The sequence below is a fragment of the Stegodyphus dumicola genome, chromosome 10 (genome assembly GCF_044657685.1).
Source record: "Stegodyphus dumicola isolate Sdum_Otavi_A_Nest chromosome 10, ASM4465768v1".
NCBI lineage: Eukaryota > Metazoa > Arthropoda > Arachnida > Araneae > Eresidae > Stegodyphus > Stegodyphus dumicola.
This window is the reverse complement of record NC_140777.1, coordinates 61,676,086-61,693,288: the sequence shown is the minus strand read 5'-3', so window position 1 is coordinate 61,693,288 and position 17,203 is coordinate 61,676,086. Positions and strand designations below refer to the sequence as shown.

At 34.6% G+C, this 17,203-nt stretch overlaps 1 protein-coding gene across 1 annotated transcript in view; it reads left to right on the top strand.

Annotated features, from left to right (window-relative positions):
- LOC118184446 (UNC93-like protein MFSD11) overlaps nucleotides 1-17,203 on the top strand; it is a 117,253-nt gene that overhangs the window by 35,806 nt on the left and 64,244 nt on the right. Inside the window, exons 2-3 of the mRNA XM_085824990.1 lie at nucleotides 1,493-1,554; nucleotides 1,816-1,923. Coding sequence (XP_085681116.1) covers nucleotides 1,493-1,554; nucleotides 1,816-1,923 — 170 coding nt within the window. The remainder of the gene's footprint in view (nucleotides 1-1,492; nucleotides 1,555-1,815; nucleotides 1,924-17,203) is intronic.

The following is a 17,203-nucleotide window of genomic DNA, read 5'->3' as shown; positions in this document are numbered from 1 at the left end:
TGTTCGATTCCAGGCTTTCCTTAATCTATTTCTTTCTGTAATTTTCTCTGATTGACTGCATTAATGATACTGTTATTAAACAGGTGCACAGATAAGTCTATGTCCTGCTTGGTTCTTAAAGCTGTGTTCAGGAAGGTACCATTACTTAAGACCAGATTATACTGCTTCCAGTCTGTAATCTTTTTCTCCTGCGTCATTTTGTCTTTTAGGATTCCAAGTGTGGCCATTACAGGTAAATGATCCGAGCTTAGATCATTAGCAACTTCAAGATATACTGAAATTGAAGCAGAGGTAAGTAGTAGATCAAGAATGTCCCCTCTGTTCGGGTCGTGTGCAAGATAAGTGTATTCCTCAGGCGCAAAGAAATAAACAGGTTCGTTGTTTATAAATTTAAAGAGTTGTTCTCCATTTGGGTTTGTTTTACGACAGTTCCATTCCTCATGTTTCGCATTAAAAATCACCTGCTAGTATAACAGGAAGATCTGTGAATAATATGTCCTTTAATAATTCAGCTTCTAAAGGGTATCAGGGTGGGTTGTAGAAGGCTGTGAAATATGTGTTTCCATAACCTGGAAGAAACACGGAGACAGTGACATACTCTTGCCCATTATTTCTGTACTGCTTAATCATGCATGATTGGAGAGAGTTCTTTACGCATATCGCTACCCCACCACCACGATGACTAAGTCTATATGAAATTCATTATGTTAATACTAATACCAGGATTTGCATGTGTCTCTGTTAACATAGCAATGTCAACATCATTGTTTTGAATGAAGTCGGTGAGTTCCAATAATTTTGCGTGAATGCTACAAGCATTCCATATCATCACGTTTAAATGCGCTTTTAAATTCCTATTTAAATCAGAGTTAAATCAAATTCCTCGTCATTATAAATATCATGAATACACATCAAATAGTTTCCTGGTTGCAATTTTCTAATTTCGACTATGCGTAATGTATGCTTTACGCGTGCGCGCGTTAAAAGAAATGTTTAATAAAGTAAACAAATAAATATTAAGCTTTTTTTTGTAAATTTTGATACCCTTTAGATCATAATTGCTCTTTATTTCATAAATTACGGTTTCATATTTTTAATTTTATAATTTCTGCATGCCATCGTGCCAGATTTAAACTGATGATCTATAATCCGGAAAAACTTATAATCCGGAATCACCGAAGTCCCGACGAGTCCAGATTAAAGACTTTTGACTGTAGTATATTTTTAGAATGATCAAAAATGTTTTATATACAGACATTTATCTAAGTGGGTGAAAAACTTTATTTAATTATGTAAAAATTTGAAAAATCAGTTACTTTCATCAAGTTCTGTTTATTAAATATTAACTGTTTTAGTTTGCTTTTAGTAAATTATGATATGGAATTTAAATAAACAGTAGCCTAGTTATCAGGCAGACAACTGTCTCAGTAAATATTAACTTCTTTTTGATAAGCATTTCTTGTTGGTATTATGTGTCTGATTTTTCTTTCAGAAAATTGTAATCTCTAGTATGAATAAACAGTATCCAGATTATCAAGCAAATGGTTATCTCAGGTATAGTTTTAATTTACTTTGTAAAGTAATTATAAAAGATTAAAAAGGACAATTTCTTATATGCAGTTAAAATTTACCTAATACGCAATTTAATTTTAGAAAGAAAAAATTGAAACATTTTAGATTGTCCCCCCCCAATGTAATTTTAATTTATATTGATTTTCTTGTAGATAAACTGAAAAAAGTGCATGAAAATTAGAAAAAATAATAATAATGTTTTATATGAATGAACTTAATTTTAAAACTATGCTTATTTTTCAGTTTAGCAATAGTATATGCAGTTTTTGCAATCTCCAATTGGTTTGCCCCTTCATTTTTATATGCTACTGGACCAAAAACAGCAATGTTAGTTGGTGGACTTACATACAGGTAAATAATTTTTTTTTACCTTAAGTTTTATTACATCCTGCATTAAATCTAAAACAGAAGACCTTTTTTTAAAAATCTTTTCGATTTCTTCTATCCAGTAAATTTTTAGGTAGACTGCTCAAAAAAAAAAAAAAAAAAAAAAAAGGGGGGACAGTGCTATATCTCCCGTTCTACTAGGCCGATTGACAAAATTCAAACTGCGTTTTTCATGTCTCGAAAGCGCGACTTAAGATATATATTATATATATATATATATATAGCACTATTGTAACATAGGTATTTTGACACAAAATCGGACTTTTTCTGAAACAACGTACCAATTTTTTTCCATATTTCGATTCTACGACTCAAGTTATACCAGAATACCAAGTTTTGTAAATATCGTACGAGTAGTTTTTAAAATATAAGCTCTCAAAATTTTAGCTCCTCAATGTTAATTGAATTTGGCAAATATTTATTAATATCTCTTTTTTTATTATACTTTTTTAATTTTTCTCTCACATTTCAAAATTTAGGTTCATTCCAAATAAAATTTACCCATTTTTTGTGTTTTATATTTTAAATTTCTATTTTTAAATGATTTTTATAAACTTTTCGAAAAAAATTTTGAATTATAACCTATACAATTTTTACCATCATCTTAAAGTAGGTGTATTTTTAAGCATATCTGCAAAAAATTAGACTTTTTTATTCAAAATTTTCTAAGATATACAGGAATTTACATATTTTCGCGTTTTGAAATTTGGCATCTTTTTTTCGAGCGATAATAATGCCAAATGTGGTGTATGGATTTTTGTTACAGTGAATTGCCACAGCTATTTTTAACCTTAAATTTCAAGTAAAATTTTACGGAGAATTAATTATATGACATTTTTTCCCTCAATGATGCGTAATAAATATTTATTAATACTATATGAAAAGCTATTTTTTTTAAATTATAGATAATATTCAAATTTTTAACTATTTTTTTTTTTAATTTCGCTCTTTTTTTTTTTTTTTTTTTTTTAAGATAGAGTAAATTTTTGTAAGAGTAAATTTTTGCCTTCGGCGTTTTATCGTCTGCTACCTTACTTCGTTTAAATCGAATTGTCTAAAACTGAGAATTTTCGTTTGATGTTTATTTGAATTTTATGACATTAACTGCATAATTTATTTCTAAACAAACTGTTGCTTTTGAAGTGGCTGAAAGAGCGGCTGATACTATCATCCATATTTTTAAAGCACAGTATATTTTTATAGAAACATAAGATTTAGAATAATCATTTTTATAAAAGTCAAATTATGATATAAACATACAACCCTCTAGAGACTGAATTAATGGAAGTTCAATGGTTATGTAGAAATGATCTGCAGCTACTTAATGGCTGGATAAGTCAGCAGATTCTGTGGACAAGTAAGAATAATTATATAAACGACACCCAACATTCTGGATTCAATTAATAACGAGGATACGATGTTTATTAAATGAATTTGAGAAGTTTTAAAACATAAAAAATCAACTAATTTTTTATCCTAAAATGTATTTTTTGAGTATCGTATTTTCATTATATCCTTAAAATTCTAATTTAGAATGTAATTGTCAGTAACTTTCTGTCTGAATGCAAATACTTTTCTGTGCAAATATTTTTAATTTTATATTTAATCAAGATTGCACACGATATTATTTATTTGCACTTCAATTCTTAACGTCAGTTCTAGTAGAAGTTACAAATCAATTATATTTAATTAAGGATTATTTGGATTATTTAATTATGGCAAACACACGAGGGCTATCTGCCTAAAGGGAGGGATGCCTTCGTGGAGGACTTTCTAATGGAAACTGGCTCTATACACGTTACACATGGGGAAAACTACGAAAACACCCATGCAACCAGCCCGTTCGCGGGATTCGAACCTCGGACCGAACTACCAGTGTTCAGGGTCTTTACCGCTCGGCCGCTGGTGGGCTATTTAATTAAGGAATGGCCATCTAAGTTTAGAAACAGCGTACCGTAACAGCAACTCAAATATTGGCGCCGTATCTTTCATGTTACTCCCGATTGGCAAGCTAAATGATTTTTAATGAGTATTCGGGTTTTGTTAGTAACTTCACTTGGAAATCGCGCTTAAACTAGGTTAGTTGGTTATTTGAACATAGAAAGAACATGGGAGCTATTTGATTAAGATGCTTTCATAGAGAACCTTTGTAAAGAGAACCTAGAAAATTACCAAAACCAACCATGCAGCCTGGGTTAGATTTCGCAACAAACAATTAGTATTTAACAATCTTCAAATGCTAGACAACTGGTGAGGCTCCAATTGAATCTCCAATTTAATATTTTATTTGCAAATATTTAAAATATTGTCAAATTAAGTATTTCGATAACCCAATAAATTCAAGGTCGAAGTTTCAATATTTTATTTTCGGAGGGAGGGGAAATTGTTTCAGTTTTGGTCCATTATCCTAAGTATATTTGCTTCGATTCTTTATTTTTCCATAAAAGCGAAAAATTTATGCATGGTATACATATAACGCATAGCTTCAAATTAAAATTTAATAATATACAGCGTGATTATAATTAAAGTTCCACATTGAAACGGTCATAAAAGGAAAACTACTGGATCAAATGTTATCAAACTTGGTAATCGTGTAAAGGAGGTCATGGGAATTTATTTTCCGCGAAAAAAAGGAAGTTCGAAACCTCACCACCAGGGGGGAAATGGCGCTGTATGCAATATTGTTAAACGAAATATGGGTCGGAATCTAACTTAACCTTTTGTTACACGGGTTTAATATGTTGTATACCCTTAAGAAACTTTGAAGTAGGCAAATTACCATTTAAAAGCGTTAAATTCGATAAAAGTCGAGTGCGCCATCCGTGTAAGTGAGAAATTCGTCCGTGAAAACCACGAATTAGCGATTAGAAAGTGTGAGATCGCAAATCACTCGCACAAGTGCGTACAATCTGGAAATCGTTTTCTTACAGATCGCTAATTTGTAATTTTTGAAGCCTGAATTCGGCCCTAAAACATGAAGATTCAAAACGCTTTTAATCGATTTGTGCCAAAGAAATCCCTCATGTTATCTACCTAGTTCCATTGCATTCTCCTACTGCAGTGGATTGCATAGCAGTCATTCCACACCGTCTGGTTTCATAACTGAACCATTTTTCTCTGAAAAGAAGTCGACAGCTGGGTCACTGTGATTGCACCTCGCTTAGAGTCAATGTTAAAATGTTTCGTGATACACGGACTGCACTAACGTGGCATTTTAGATACTAGGATTTTTATGCAGGGCTGGGCCCCACCTCACGTGTATCGCACAGTTACTTAGGCAACATTTCACGAATGAACGTCTTATAGGCCAACACTTTCCCTCTTCCCACCAGACCTCATCCTCTGTGACTTTTGGCTATGGGGTTATCTCAAAAGCACTGTGTATGGTGATAATCTAAACAATTTGGCAGAAATGAAAAATGTGATACACTGACATGTCCGTAACATTCCTTCTGATATGCTAAGAGCTGCTGTTGAGAATGCAGTAACAGGATTTAACTTGCTTTCGGAAAATGCTGGACGCTACATTGAACATGCTTTGTAACACGTTTCGGAAAATATTAAACACATTTTAAACAGATGTTTTCGTGTCTTATTTCATTTAACAATATTGTATACAGCGCCATTTTCCCCCTGGTGGTGAGTTTTTGAACTCTTTTTTTTTTTTTTTTTCCGCGGAAAATAAATTCCCATAACCTCCTTTACACGATTCACAAAATTGATAACATTTGGTCCGGTAGTTTTCCTTTTATGACCATTTCAAATTGAAACTTTAATTATAACCATCATGTAAAAAAGCTTTAAAAGATTAAAGATTTTAAAGCTTTAAATGATTGACAGTGGGGTTCAAGTCCCAGCTTTAAAATATATATATATATATATATATATAATGTTGTATGATCTTAAATCCATTTAGTGCGAATACAAGTTATAATTACCAATTTTTTTACATATTTCGATTCTACGACTCAAATTACGCCTAAATATGAAATTTTGTAAAATTTGGAGTAAAATTTACTGAGAAATTCACAAATTTATGTTGGCACTTTTTTGTCAGTTTGCGCCAAAAATACTTCACTTGGCGAACTTCTTAATATATGGCAACCTAGTTTCCTTTCCCGTGAGAGGAAAAAAAGTCACCATCGTTCCTTTTTTCCAAATAATATTCTTTATATTATATTTTTTAATTATAACTTATTATTTTAAGTAATTTTTTCTTTTTCGAATTTCATTTTAATTGTTTAAGTTGCGCGTTTTTTTTTTTTTTTTTCACTTTCGAATAACTGTTTTAAAAATTTCTATTTCCTATTCGAACTGCGTAAATAAAGGTGCAACGTTTATTTTTTTCAAATAGTTTTCTTTATATATATTTTTCGTCATAGTTATATTTTAGGTAATTTTTAAATTTTTATACTTTTATTTTAATTGTTTGTGTTGCATTGTCTCTTCAGATAATTGTTTTAAAATTTTCTATTTATTCCTTCGAACTGAGCATTTTAAATATATTTATTAATATCAATTTTCCAGAATTTGATTATATTTATTTGAACTGTGTTTCTTTCGGAAGAATACTTTGTAACTCAGACTACGATGCGTTTGAAAACTGCATACTATATTAAAAGAGAAAATACAGTAAAGCACAGTTTTACACGCCTTTCAATGTTCCGTTCAGAAAAGATACTATATATAAATAAGAGAGATGTATAACTGACATTTTAACTTAGGATGACTTGCATACACTGCTTTAAACAGTTTTATCATTGTGCCCATTGCTTTACACAATTTTATCCTACATTTGGTTTCTTAAAATGTTATTCATATTTTAGTCAAATATTTTATTTTTGAAATCGCAAGAATCAAATATCATAAGATTGAAAAGTTTTAAATTAAAAAAAAAAAAAAATACAAATACTAAATTTTACGAAAAAATTTATTTTACTTCTCTTTTTCTTTAAGCATTCTGAAAGTATATTAAAAAGTATCCAACTTTTCGAAACATTTTGGTATTTCTGACAATCATTTTAAATAAAGTTATCGCCTTCCATTTCATAAAGGCCTACAAACGGCTGAGCGGTAAAGACGCTGATCACTGGTAGTTCGGTCCGAGGTTCGAATCCCGCGAACGGGCTGGTTGCATGGGTGTTTTCGTGGTTTTCCCTATGTGTAACGTGTATACGAGCCAGTTTCTCTTAGAAAGTCCTCCACGAAGGCATCGATCCCTTTAGGCAGATAGCCCTCGTGTGCTTTGCCATAATTAAATAATCCAATCCAATCCTTATTTAAATATAATTGATTTGTAACTTCTACTAGAACTGACGTTAAGAATTGAAGTGCAAATAAATAATATCGTGCGCAATCTTGATTAATATAAAATTAAAAATATTTGCATTCAGACAGAAAGTTTTTTGAAATATTTGCAATTACTTAATAAGAAGGATTTATTAATAACCGTAATAATTACTTATTATATTACTGATGATTAGGATTCAGTTCTTGACAATTACATTCTAAATTAGAATTTTAAGAATTATTAGAATAATGAAAATACGCTACGCACAAAAATACATTTTAGGATAAAAAATGAATTGATTTTTTATGTTTTAAAACTTCTTGAATTCATTTAATAAACATCGTATCCTCGTTGTTAATTGAATTCAGAATGTTGGGTGTCGTTTATATAATTATTCTTACTTGTCCACAGAATCTGCTGACTTATCCAGCCATTAAGTAGCTGCAGATCATTTCTACATAACCATTGAACTTCCATTAATTCAGTCTCTAGAGGGTTGTATGTTTATATCATAATTTGACTTTTATAAAAATGATTATTCTAAATCTTACGTTTCTATAAAAAATATACTGTGCTTTAAAAATATGGATGATAGTACCAGCCGCTCTTTCAGCCAGCCACTTCAAAAGCATCAGTTTGTTTAGAAATAAATTGTGCAGTTAATGTCATAAAATTCAAATAAACATAAAAGGAAAATTCTCAGTTTTAGACAATTCGATTTAAACGAAGTAAAGTAGCAGACGATAAAACGCCGAAGGTAAAAATTTACTCTTACAAAAATTTACTTTTATTAAAAAAAAAAAAAAAAAAAAAGATAGAGAGAAATTTAAAAAAATATTAAAAAATTTATTTTAAAAAAAAGCTTTTGATATAGTATTAATAAATATTTATTACGCATCACTGAGGGAAAAAATGTCATGTAATTAATTCTTTGTAAAATTTTACTTGAAATTTAAGGTTAAAAATAGCTGTGGCAATACAGTGTAACAAAAATCCATAGACCACATTTGGCGTTATTATCGCTCAAAAAAAAAAAAAAAGATGCCAAATTTCAAAACGCGAAAATATGTAAATTCGTGTATATCTTAGAAAATTTTGAATAAAAAAGTCTAATTATTTGCAGATATGCTTAAAAATATACCTACTTTAAGATGATGGTAAAAATTTTATAGGTTATAATTCAAAATTTTTTTCGAAAAATTTATAAAAATTATTTAAAAATAGAAATTTAAAAAATAAAACACAAAAAATGGGTAAATTTTATTTGGAATGAACCTAAATTTCGAAATGTGAGAGAAAAAATCAAAAACGTTTAATAAAAAAAGAGATATAAATAAATATTTGCCAAATTCAATTAAGATTGAGGAGCTAAAATTTTGAGAGCTTATATTTTAAAAACTACTCGTACGATTTTTACAAAACTTGGTATTCTGGCATAATTCGTAGAATCGAAATATGTAAAAAAATTGGTATGTTATTTCAGAAAAAGTCCGATTTTGTGTCAAAATACCTATGTTAGAATAGTGCTATATATAAATCTAATATATATCCTAAGTCGCGCTTTCGAGACATGAAGAACGCAGTTTAAATTTCGTGAATCGCCCCAGTAGAACGGGAGATATAGCACTGTCCTTTTTTTTTTTTTTTTTTTTTTTTTTTTTTTTTGGGAGCAGTGTACATACGTATTATCCCATCGACCATTGAAAGTTGGCTACCACTGAGCCACAAAAGTTGGCAGAGATTCCTCCAAAGATGTGCCAATGTTCTTATGAAATAACATCTCTTTATTTAATAAACTATCAGTTTTCAGCTTACTTTATTTTTGCACTTCTTAAGAAGGCTTTCATCAGTTTGTGCAACAAAACTGTTTCCCACAATTCTCCCTATTTATTTTTTAAATTGAGGTGAAGATGGCTCATATATGTCTAAGACAGTGTTAATTTGGGTCTTTGATAACACATTTCTGAGGGTACCTTCCAAATCATGTTCACATCACTAACAAAGCTGTACATGTATCGAAATTACTCATCCCAAACTCATATCCCTTCCTTACACTCTTATACACATCATGCCTTTCTTTTTTCACACTAGACTGCTTCCTACAAACCATTCAAAACCATCACTTATTCCCTTTTACTTCCTTGTACAAAGTAAAAAGGAAGCATTGTAATCGCGAAAAGTTTCAGGCAGCTTATTTCAACGAAAATATCCATTTTGACCGCTATCGAATGCAATTTAACAATGTTTTTGCGTGATATCTGTACGTAAGGACAGAATAAAATACTCTTTTCCTTTAAAAAAAATTATGAAACTGCTTTAAAATTAATTCTGAAGAGAATTTTTCGTGGCGTCTATACGAACGTATGTACGTACGTATCTTGCATAACTCAAAATCGAGTAGCCTCAAAACGTTGAAATTTTGTATATAGGACTGCTATAACATGTAAATGTGCACCTCGTATTTTGGTTGCAATCGGCCGCACCAAACGTATATAAATATATTTATATATATATCCACTTTGTTACCCGGCTCAGTGATCTCAGTTTCTTTACTCTTATATATTTGTAAATTGCACATTTTTTGCTTTAAAAATGATTGAATTATGTTGTTTTTATCTTCCGGTTAAGGGTTTTATGTCTTTAGTAAATCTGTGTGCAATATTTTTAGAATTATCAGCAATTTTAAAGTTGTTTAATTGCCGCTAAGCCTTTTTTTAATGGCGGCCATTGATGTTTACTTTTGAAACAGGAGACTAGTGGATTTGTTGCCAAACTAGAGAAACTTAGCTTCGCAATAACAAACATAACGCATTCATTTATTATTGCCAATTAAATCATGCTTAATTCATTCTGGAATTTGGCACAGCTTTAGTGTAGCCTACCCGGAATTTTAAACAAAAAAAAATATCGCCAAGAGCGGCGATAAATGATATGATCTGTTAAACCATACTATTCGCCAAACTCAAAGTAAACAAGAGGATGGAATTACGGTTACAGCTAATTTAGTAGTCAGTTACATTTATTCAATTTCAATACAAATTACCGACATATCCGTTTACTCAAAGTTTAATGCACGTGCCTTGTATTCTTACTTTTTTTCCGGTATAGATTTCTCTTAAAATTTGTCTCACGCTGCGTTGCAGGAGGAAATACAACATTTTAAATTAGAATTCTACTAAAATTCATATCTAAATACACAATTTGTAACACTGTTATTGGCGATTGTTTAACGCTCAGATACCGTGAATACTATTTTGTATATATTTTTTTGGCTACTTGAGGTGATATTTTTGCGTTTAGTTATTGCTCGTTCTAAAACTGCTGTTAGTGATGTTGTAATTAAGTATCAGGAGATTATAAAGGAAAATTTAAGGTGGGAGTTTTTAAACAAGCGTAAAATTTTGGGAACCGATATTTTATGTATGAATTAACAATAGAGTATGAACATTTTAGAGGATTTTTGATGGATTGTCGATTATTGAAGGATAACGTGTTCTGTGAAAAATGTAAGATACCATGCTGGTTAGTTAGTCAGAAAAAGTCATCGAATGGTAGTATTTGCAAGAAATGTGCGGCTGAGAAATCGATTAGGCTAGGATCTTGATTCGCCTGCAGTAAGCTCAATTTTTCTAGAAACATTTTTTTTTTAACAACGCGAATCAATGGAGTTGCTTATGTGCGAATTTCTGCAATTCTCCGATTTCTTTTAAGTGAAAGCAGATTTCTTAGTATATGAGCAATGCAGAGTTTATTCCATTTCTGATTTAAGTGAAAAGAGATCGCTATATACATGGCCAGAGCACTACAGACCAGGCTTCCGGCCTCGAGTATAACCAATCGGAATAGTGCCTGACCTGTAGAAATTATCTACTATCTACTTCCGCCACTGCCAGGGCGAGCCCCGCAAACCAGCGGCATTTATTGAGTCTAAGTCAGAAGTTACCGATTCACAGTAATGGTTGTTACAATGGCACCTTTGCAGACGTTGTCTGCTACATGAAAAGATGTAAGTGCTGTACTGAGCTGAGTATTATTCATACGCGCGTGTAATTACAATTGCTCTGATTGTGTAATGTTCCATCGGAAGTAATGGGTTAAGAGCACTGCATGAAATTTAGTACATTGAGTTAGTAAGGTGTCCGGACTTCACTACAAATCATTATTGGTGAACTTGGCTTAATCTATGCTGCGTATCTGTCCGTGTCACATACTAAGGACATACTGTGCATACATACATAGCATGATGATATACATAGCATGAAGATTACATACATAGCATGAAGATTATACATAGCACTAAAAATTACACATAGCATTAAAAAAATATACATAGCATCAAACATTATTACTGTTTTGCTCAATGAACAAATTATATAACTTACTATCCGCACAAATATTGTACTCATTAGTAGCTGTCCACACAGAATATTATAAACATTAAATAGGTCCTAGCAGCCACACGTTATTTACATATTACATAATATATGCGTTTCATAATATGCGCTTACATAATATATAGGATTATAAGATAAATAATTAAATACTCGAATGCAGAACATTGCAAATTTGAATAGGTAAGTAAATGAATGATACTGAGATACATTAATAACGATTAATAGTGAGTAACTAAAGAAGTAAAGTATTTAATACTAAAGCTCATAAGTGCATAACAAAGTTCGCAAATAGTACTATAAGTTTCAAAATTTCTTAATTTAATGCAAAACATACAGCTGTGTTTCAGGAATTTTGTGCGGAAATCGAAATGATGCAACTATCTTATAACTATTAATACTAAGTAAGCGCATGATAAATTCTAGATTAGATATGCTTGCTTAGTAGGTTACACGATTTGCAATAAGGCATAATTACATAGCAGTAAAATAATAAAGAATATAGGGAAGTGCTATGGCTGACATGACTTAGTTCGCATTTTGATTACATGACACTTCTTGGTAATATGCAATAAAAACATAAGAGATAAAAATGACAACATACTGAGATGAATGAGTACTAAGAATGAAGTTTCTGAGTACAGTAAGCAAAGCACAGAATACCATGGTACAATGATTAAACGAGCATGAAATTTTGTACAACTGGCAACACATATTATTGATACGCATACAAGATCTTGCTTACATTACTTATGGCAGTGCTTAAATATACATAATATAATACATTCTTAAGATAATTTGCTTAAGAAACATACTTATAAAAGTGTCAGTTCATTACTTAATGCTGATGGGAGTCCACTTACATATATATACGTTGGATTATGTATTTACTACATTCAATTTAAGTGGAAGGCATAAGGTTACGATTATAATGATTAAATTAATATATTAGACACGTTAAGGTGTTAACAACATATACTGTAGTTACAACATTCAGATTAAAATGAAAGCATATGATATCAATTATAATAATTAAGTTAATACTATAAACACATCGAGGATGATTATTACAGTCAAGTAAAAGTCACATAAAGTGTAGTATTTAAGGTAATACGTTAAATGCATCTAACGAATAGGATAAGAGTATGAGGAAAGTAATATGGACATAACAGTAGTAAACAGATATTACTTATCTGGTAGCAGGGTTATGCGCTAGGACGTATTAGGTGACAAATGAAAAGTGTACCCTGCAGAACTTGATGATCTTGTGAAGCTTAAAGCACGCACCCCTCCGTTCTAGTAGCACTTTTGTCCATTCCCTCCAATATCTGTCTGAAGGAGGACGCATGTGGTGCGCCTCTGTCAATCTGCATGTAAATGCATAATGGTCTGGCGTTCCGACTAGTCCACATTCACAGAGATCATAGTCTCTAAGTCCAAATCTGTGTAGGTAATCAGGAAACGGGCCGTGCCCAGAGAGGAACGTAGTCAATGAAGATGAGTTGGAGAAGACAAGGTCTGTAACTTTTGGGATAAATTTATACGTCCTTCGACCTGTCCGGGAAGTATCCCATCTCTGCTGCCATTCTGCGTAAAGGTCGCCGAGTGTAATCTTTTTGAGATAAGAGGAAGGCAGAGGTAGAGCATGTTCTGGCAGGAAGATACCCGAAGCCGCTTGTTTTGCCTGTTCATCCGCCAGCTCGTTCCCGATTACACCTGTGTGCGCTGGTACCCAGCTAATGATGGGACGATAATTGAGTAGGAGGTTGACTAATGCCCTTTGTATGTTGAGTACGAAGGGGTCTCGGCTGGCTGGTCCTTCTATGGTGGCTATGCTCGACAGTGAGTCACTATAGGTATAGACAGTTTCTTGGTGACTATATGAGAGATCGATTGCTTTTTTAATAGCTGACAATTCAGCTTGGTAGACTGTGTTGTTCGGATTGAGTCTACGTTTCCAGCGGTATTTCATTTCTTCATCGATCATTGTGCATAAGCCGCATCCAGTGCCATCCTTTGTTTTGGAACCATCCGTGTAGATGGCTATTGAGTTCTTCCGACAGAGAAGTGTCTGCGTGTATATATTTTCCGCGAGGTTATGCTGGGCTGGGTGGCAGGGGTAGTCAAAGATCTTGTGCATATACTCCGAGGTATGCAAGTTCCTGTTCCAGAGTTTATAGTCTTTCCCAAATCGGAGAGTATTGGAGATGGCCGCCTCTCGCTCTGCCACCAAGTCTAGTGGTGGTATCCCTGTTAGGACTTGCAGTGCCGCTGTTGAAGTTGTCCTGTATCCTCTGCTTATTTGCAAAAGGTGTGGGCGTTGGAGTGAGTTAAGTAGGCGCCTCTCTTGTACCGTTAGATGTTTTGCCCAAATGCCGGATCCGTATAAAACTATGGCCTGAGTCACGGTGAGATACCAATGTTTTAGCAGTGTCGATGAAATGCCCCAGGTTGGAGCCGCTGTTCTCTGCATGTAATTTTTAAGACTGTCTGTTTTTATTTTTAGATACTGAAGATACGGAAGCCAGGATAACCTTGAGTCAATGATTAAGCCCAAGTATTTGAGTTGTTTAACTATCTTGATGGGGTTGCCATAAAGTTTGATGGATGGATTCCTTTTGAAAGGTCTTTTGGCGCCTATGAGCAAAGCTTGGGATTTTGAGGCAGAGATCGTGATCTTGTGGTCCCTTGCCCAGAAGCTAAACTTGTCGAGGTAGAATTGCGCTGTCATTTCTAATTTGGATCTTCCATGGACTATAATAAAGAAGTCATCCGCGTAGGCCAGTATGTCACAGTCCTGGCAATTGTCATCAAATTCCTTGAAGATTGAGTTGGCAACTATCGACCAAAGTACTGGTCCAAGGCATGAGCCCTGGGGGCATCCTTTCTGTAGGTTATGTCTGACTATACCATCTTTCGCGGTATACTGGAGTGTGCGATCGCTGAGGTAACTATGAATTAGCTCTTGTAGTTCTGCCGGGCAGTTCATCTGATATAAAGCCTGTATAACGTCTGGCCACCACAGGGAGTCAAATGCTCCCTGGATGTCCAGACTAATGATCAAGGAGTGGTGCCCCTTCCTTCTGTTGCACTCTATCAAGTTCATTAACTTGGAGATGGCGTGTTCTGTAGAAAGTCCTCCTCGGAAGCCAAATTGCCTGGGGTCTATGGAATTGTTTCTTTGTAGGAAAAAATTTAGTCTTCCAAGTACTACCCTTTCTAGCAGCTTGCCAAACGAGGGGATGAGACATATTGGCCTGTAGGATGTGGGTTGTTGTGGATCTTTGCCCGTTTTATATAAGAGTGCTACCTCTGCATTTTTGGTTGATTTCGGAAAGTGTCTATTCTTCCAACAGGCACCGATGTACTCGTCGACTAGGTCAGGCGCAAAAGCATAAATCATGCGTATTACGGCATTGTCTAGCCCGTCCGGGCCTGGTGCCTTCTTTGTGTTTAGGTGTTTGACGATAGCCTCTATCTCATGCCTAGTAGGAGGGGGTTCCAAAGAAGTCTGATATCTGCTGAAGTTATTGAATGAAGTTCTTATCTCTGATTGCGCAAGGTTGTCATCTGTCGGTGGGTCTTCTTTGAAGAGTGACTTAAGTATGTAGCTGATTGCTTCGGTTGCATTAGTGGCTGTTGGAACTACTGACAGGGGGATTTGTGTTGGTCTAAAGACCTTGTTGGTTGCAATCTTGAAAACCTTGTCGTCTTTCTCAACGGTGCGAGATCAGTATTCGCGCCAGGAGTCTTGCTTGGCTATAGAGATCTATCGCTTATATTGCGCTTGTTGTATTTTGTAACGGGCGAAGAGTGTCCTGCGGACCATTGGCTCCTGTGTGGATTGAGCTTGCCGTCTCAGTTTTCTGAGTTTGCTCCGTTCTTGTGACAATTAGGGTGTCCACCATGAGGCTGATGTCCGAAATTTAATTTTCTTTGTTTGAAAGTCTTGCGGCAGGCATTAGTGCATTGGTCAATTAATTGGTCATAGGCTTTGTCTACAGCTGCTCTGGTCGTGCTATTCCGAAGTGCTGTTTTAATAGAGGGGATGAAGGGAGAAAGGTGTTGTTCCAGCTTTTGTATCCCACCATATGCTGTCTTAAATCTTTGTTTAATTACAATGCTGCGTGGGGATTAGAAGTTAAACATGATAGCTTGATGGTCACTAAGAGAAGGGAAGTCTGCTACTGTCCAGGCTGCAATATGTGAGGATAGCTGTGTTGCCAAAGAGAGATCAGGCCAGCCTCTGGCACGTATTGTGTCAAAGGTGCGAAAAGAGTCGCTTTTATTGAGGATGACCAATCCATGAGGGCTTATGAAATCTATGACAGAAAAGGAGCGAGGACTGTCTGTTGGTGAGCCCCAAAGGCGGTTAGCAGCGTTAAAATCCCCGCAGATCAGGATGTGGGTTAGAGGAGTATGGTGTAAGAAGTCAAGTTCAGTTAGGAGGTCGTTGATACTGAGACTAGGGGGAAAGTAGCATGAAATGACCATGAGGCTTCCCTCTATTGAGTCCAGAATGATGGCAATTGTGTGGTTTGTCGTTCTCCAGACCATGGGATTCATTGCACCGTTATAGACGATCATAGCTAGCTTGTTATGGGAAAGACAAATTTTGTTGTTTGAAGTTGAGCCAACTGGAAGACCTTCTTTAGTAATATAAACCTCTTGAAAGATACCTAAGTCCGCCTGCTGTTGGAATTGGACATGCAGCATGTGACTTGTGGCTACTGAGGATCTTTGTAAGTTACATTGTATGACTTTGAGAACTGGAATTCTTGATCTTTGGGTGTTATCTAATGTTGTCCTGCTGTCCGCAGGAGTTTCTGGACCGCAGTCCTGTATACAGGACATTGTCTTGAACTAGCCGCGTGGTGGCAGTCGTAATCTGTACCTTGTTGCTGATTTGCCAATGTGCAGTTTTTGCATATAGGATGCTCCTTGCAGGATCCTATGGGCATGGAATGTGGGCCTGCGCACTGCACACAAGAGGGTTGTTCTTGGCAATTCCTGCTGATGTGGCCTAGACCTTGACAGTTGAAGCAACGAGGGACACGGAGGTATCGTCTAAAAGGGCAGGAGAAGAAGCCTAAGTAGATGCGGCCGCTAGATCCAAGCCTGTTGAAGTAGTCCCTATCCAATTGGATAATCCATTTATTCTTGGAGTTGGATTGGTGTAGGGGAGTTCTTGGGTGGATAGTCCCTACTTTATTGGACGGGAGGTGTAACTCAAATGCCGTAACGATGTCTTTTGTAGTGAATTCTTCCGGTGCACCGAAGAGGATTATCGACTCTCTTCTTGGCTTTGGCTCTGGAAGGGTGAGTGAATCTATTAAAGATGGTACTTGTTCTATTGAACTTTTCAGCTTGAGTAATTGCTCGCGGGTGTTACACCTGACTAAAAGCTCTTTGGATCTTGTGGTGCGAACCTGCTCTATAGGGATGCCCAATCTAGAGGGGTTTAGCTGAGAAGTAAGCTGCTTTTGGATGGCAATCGGGGAAGTGGTGGAATCTATGGGGGCTAGAAGTAGGACGTTGTCCGACAGCTTTTTCTGTGGCCGTT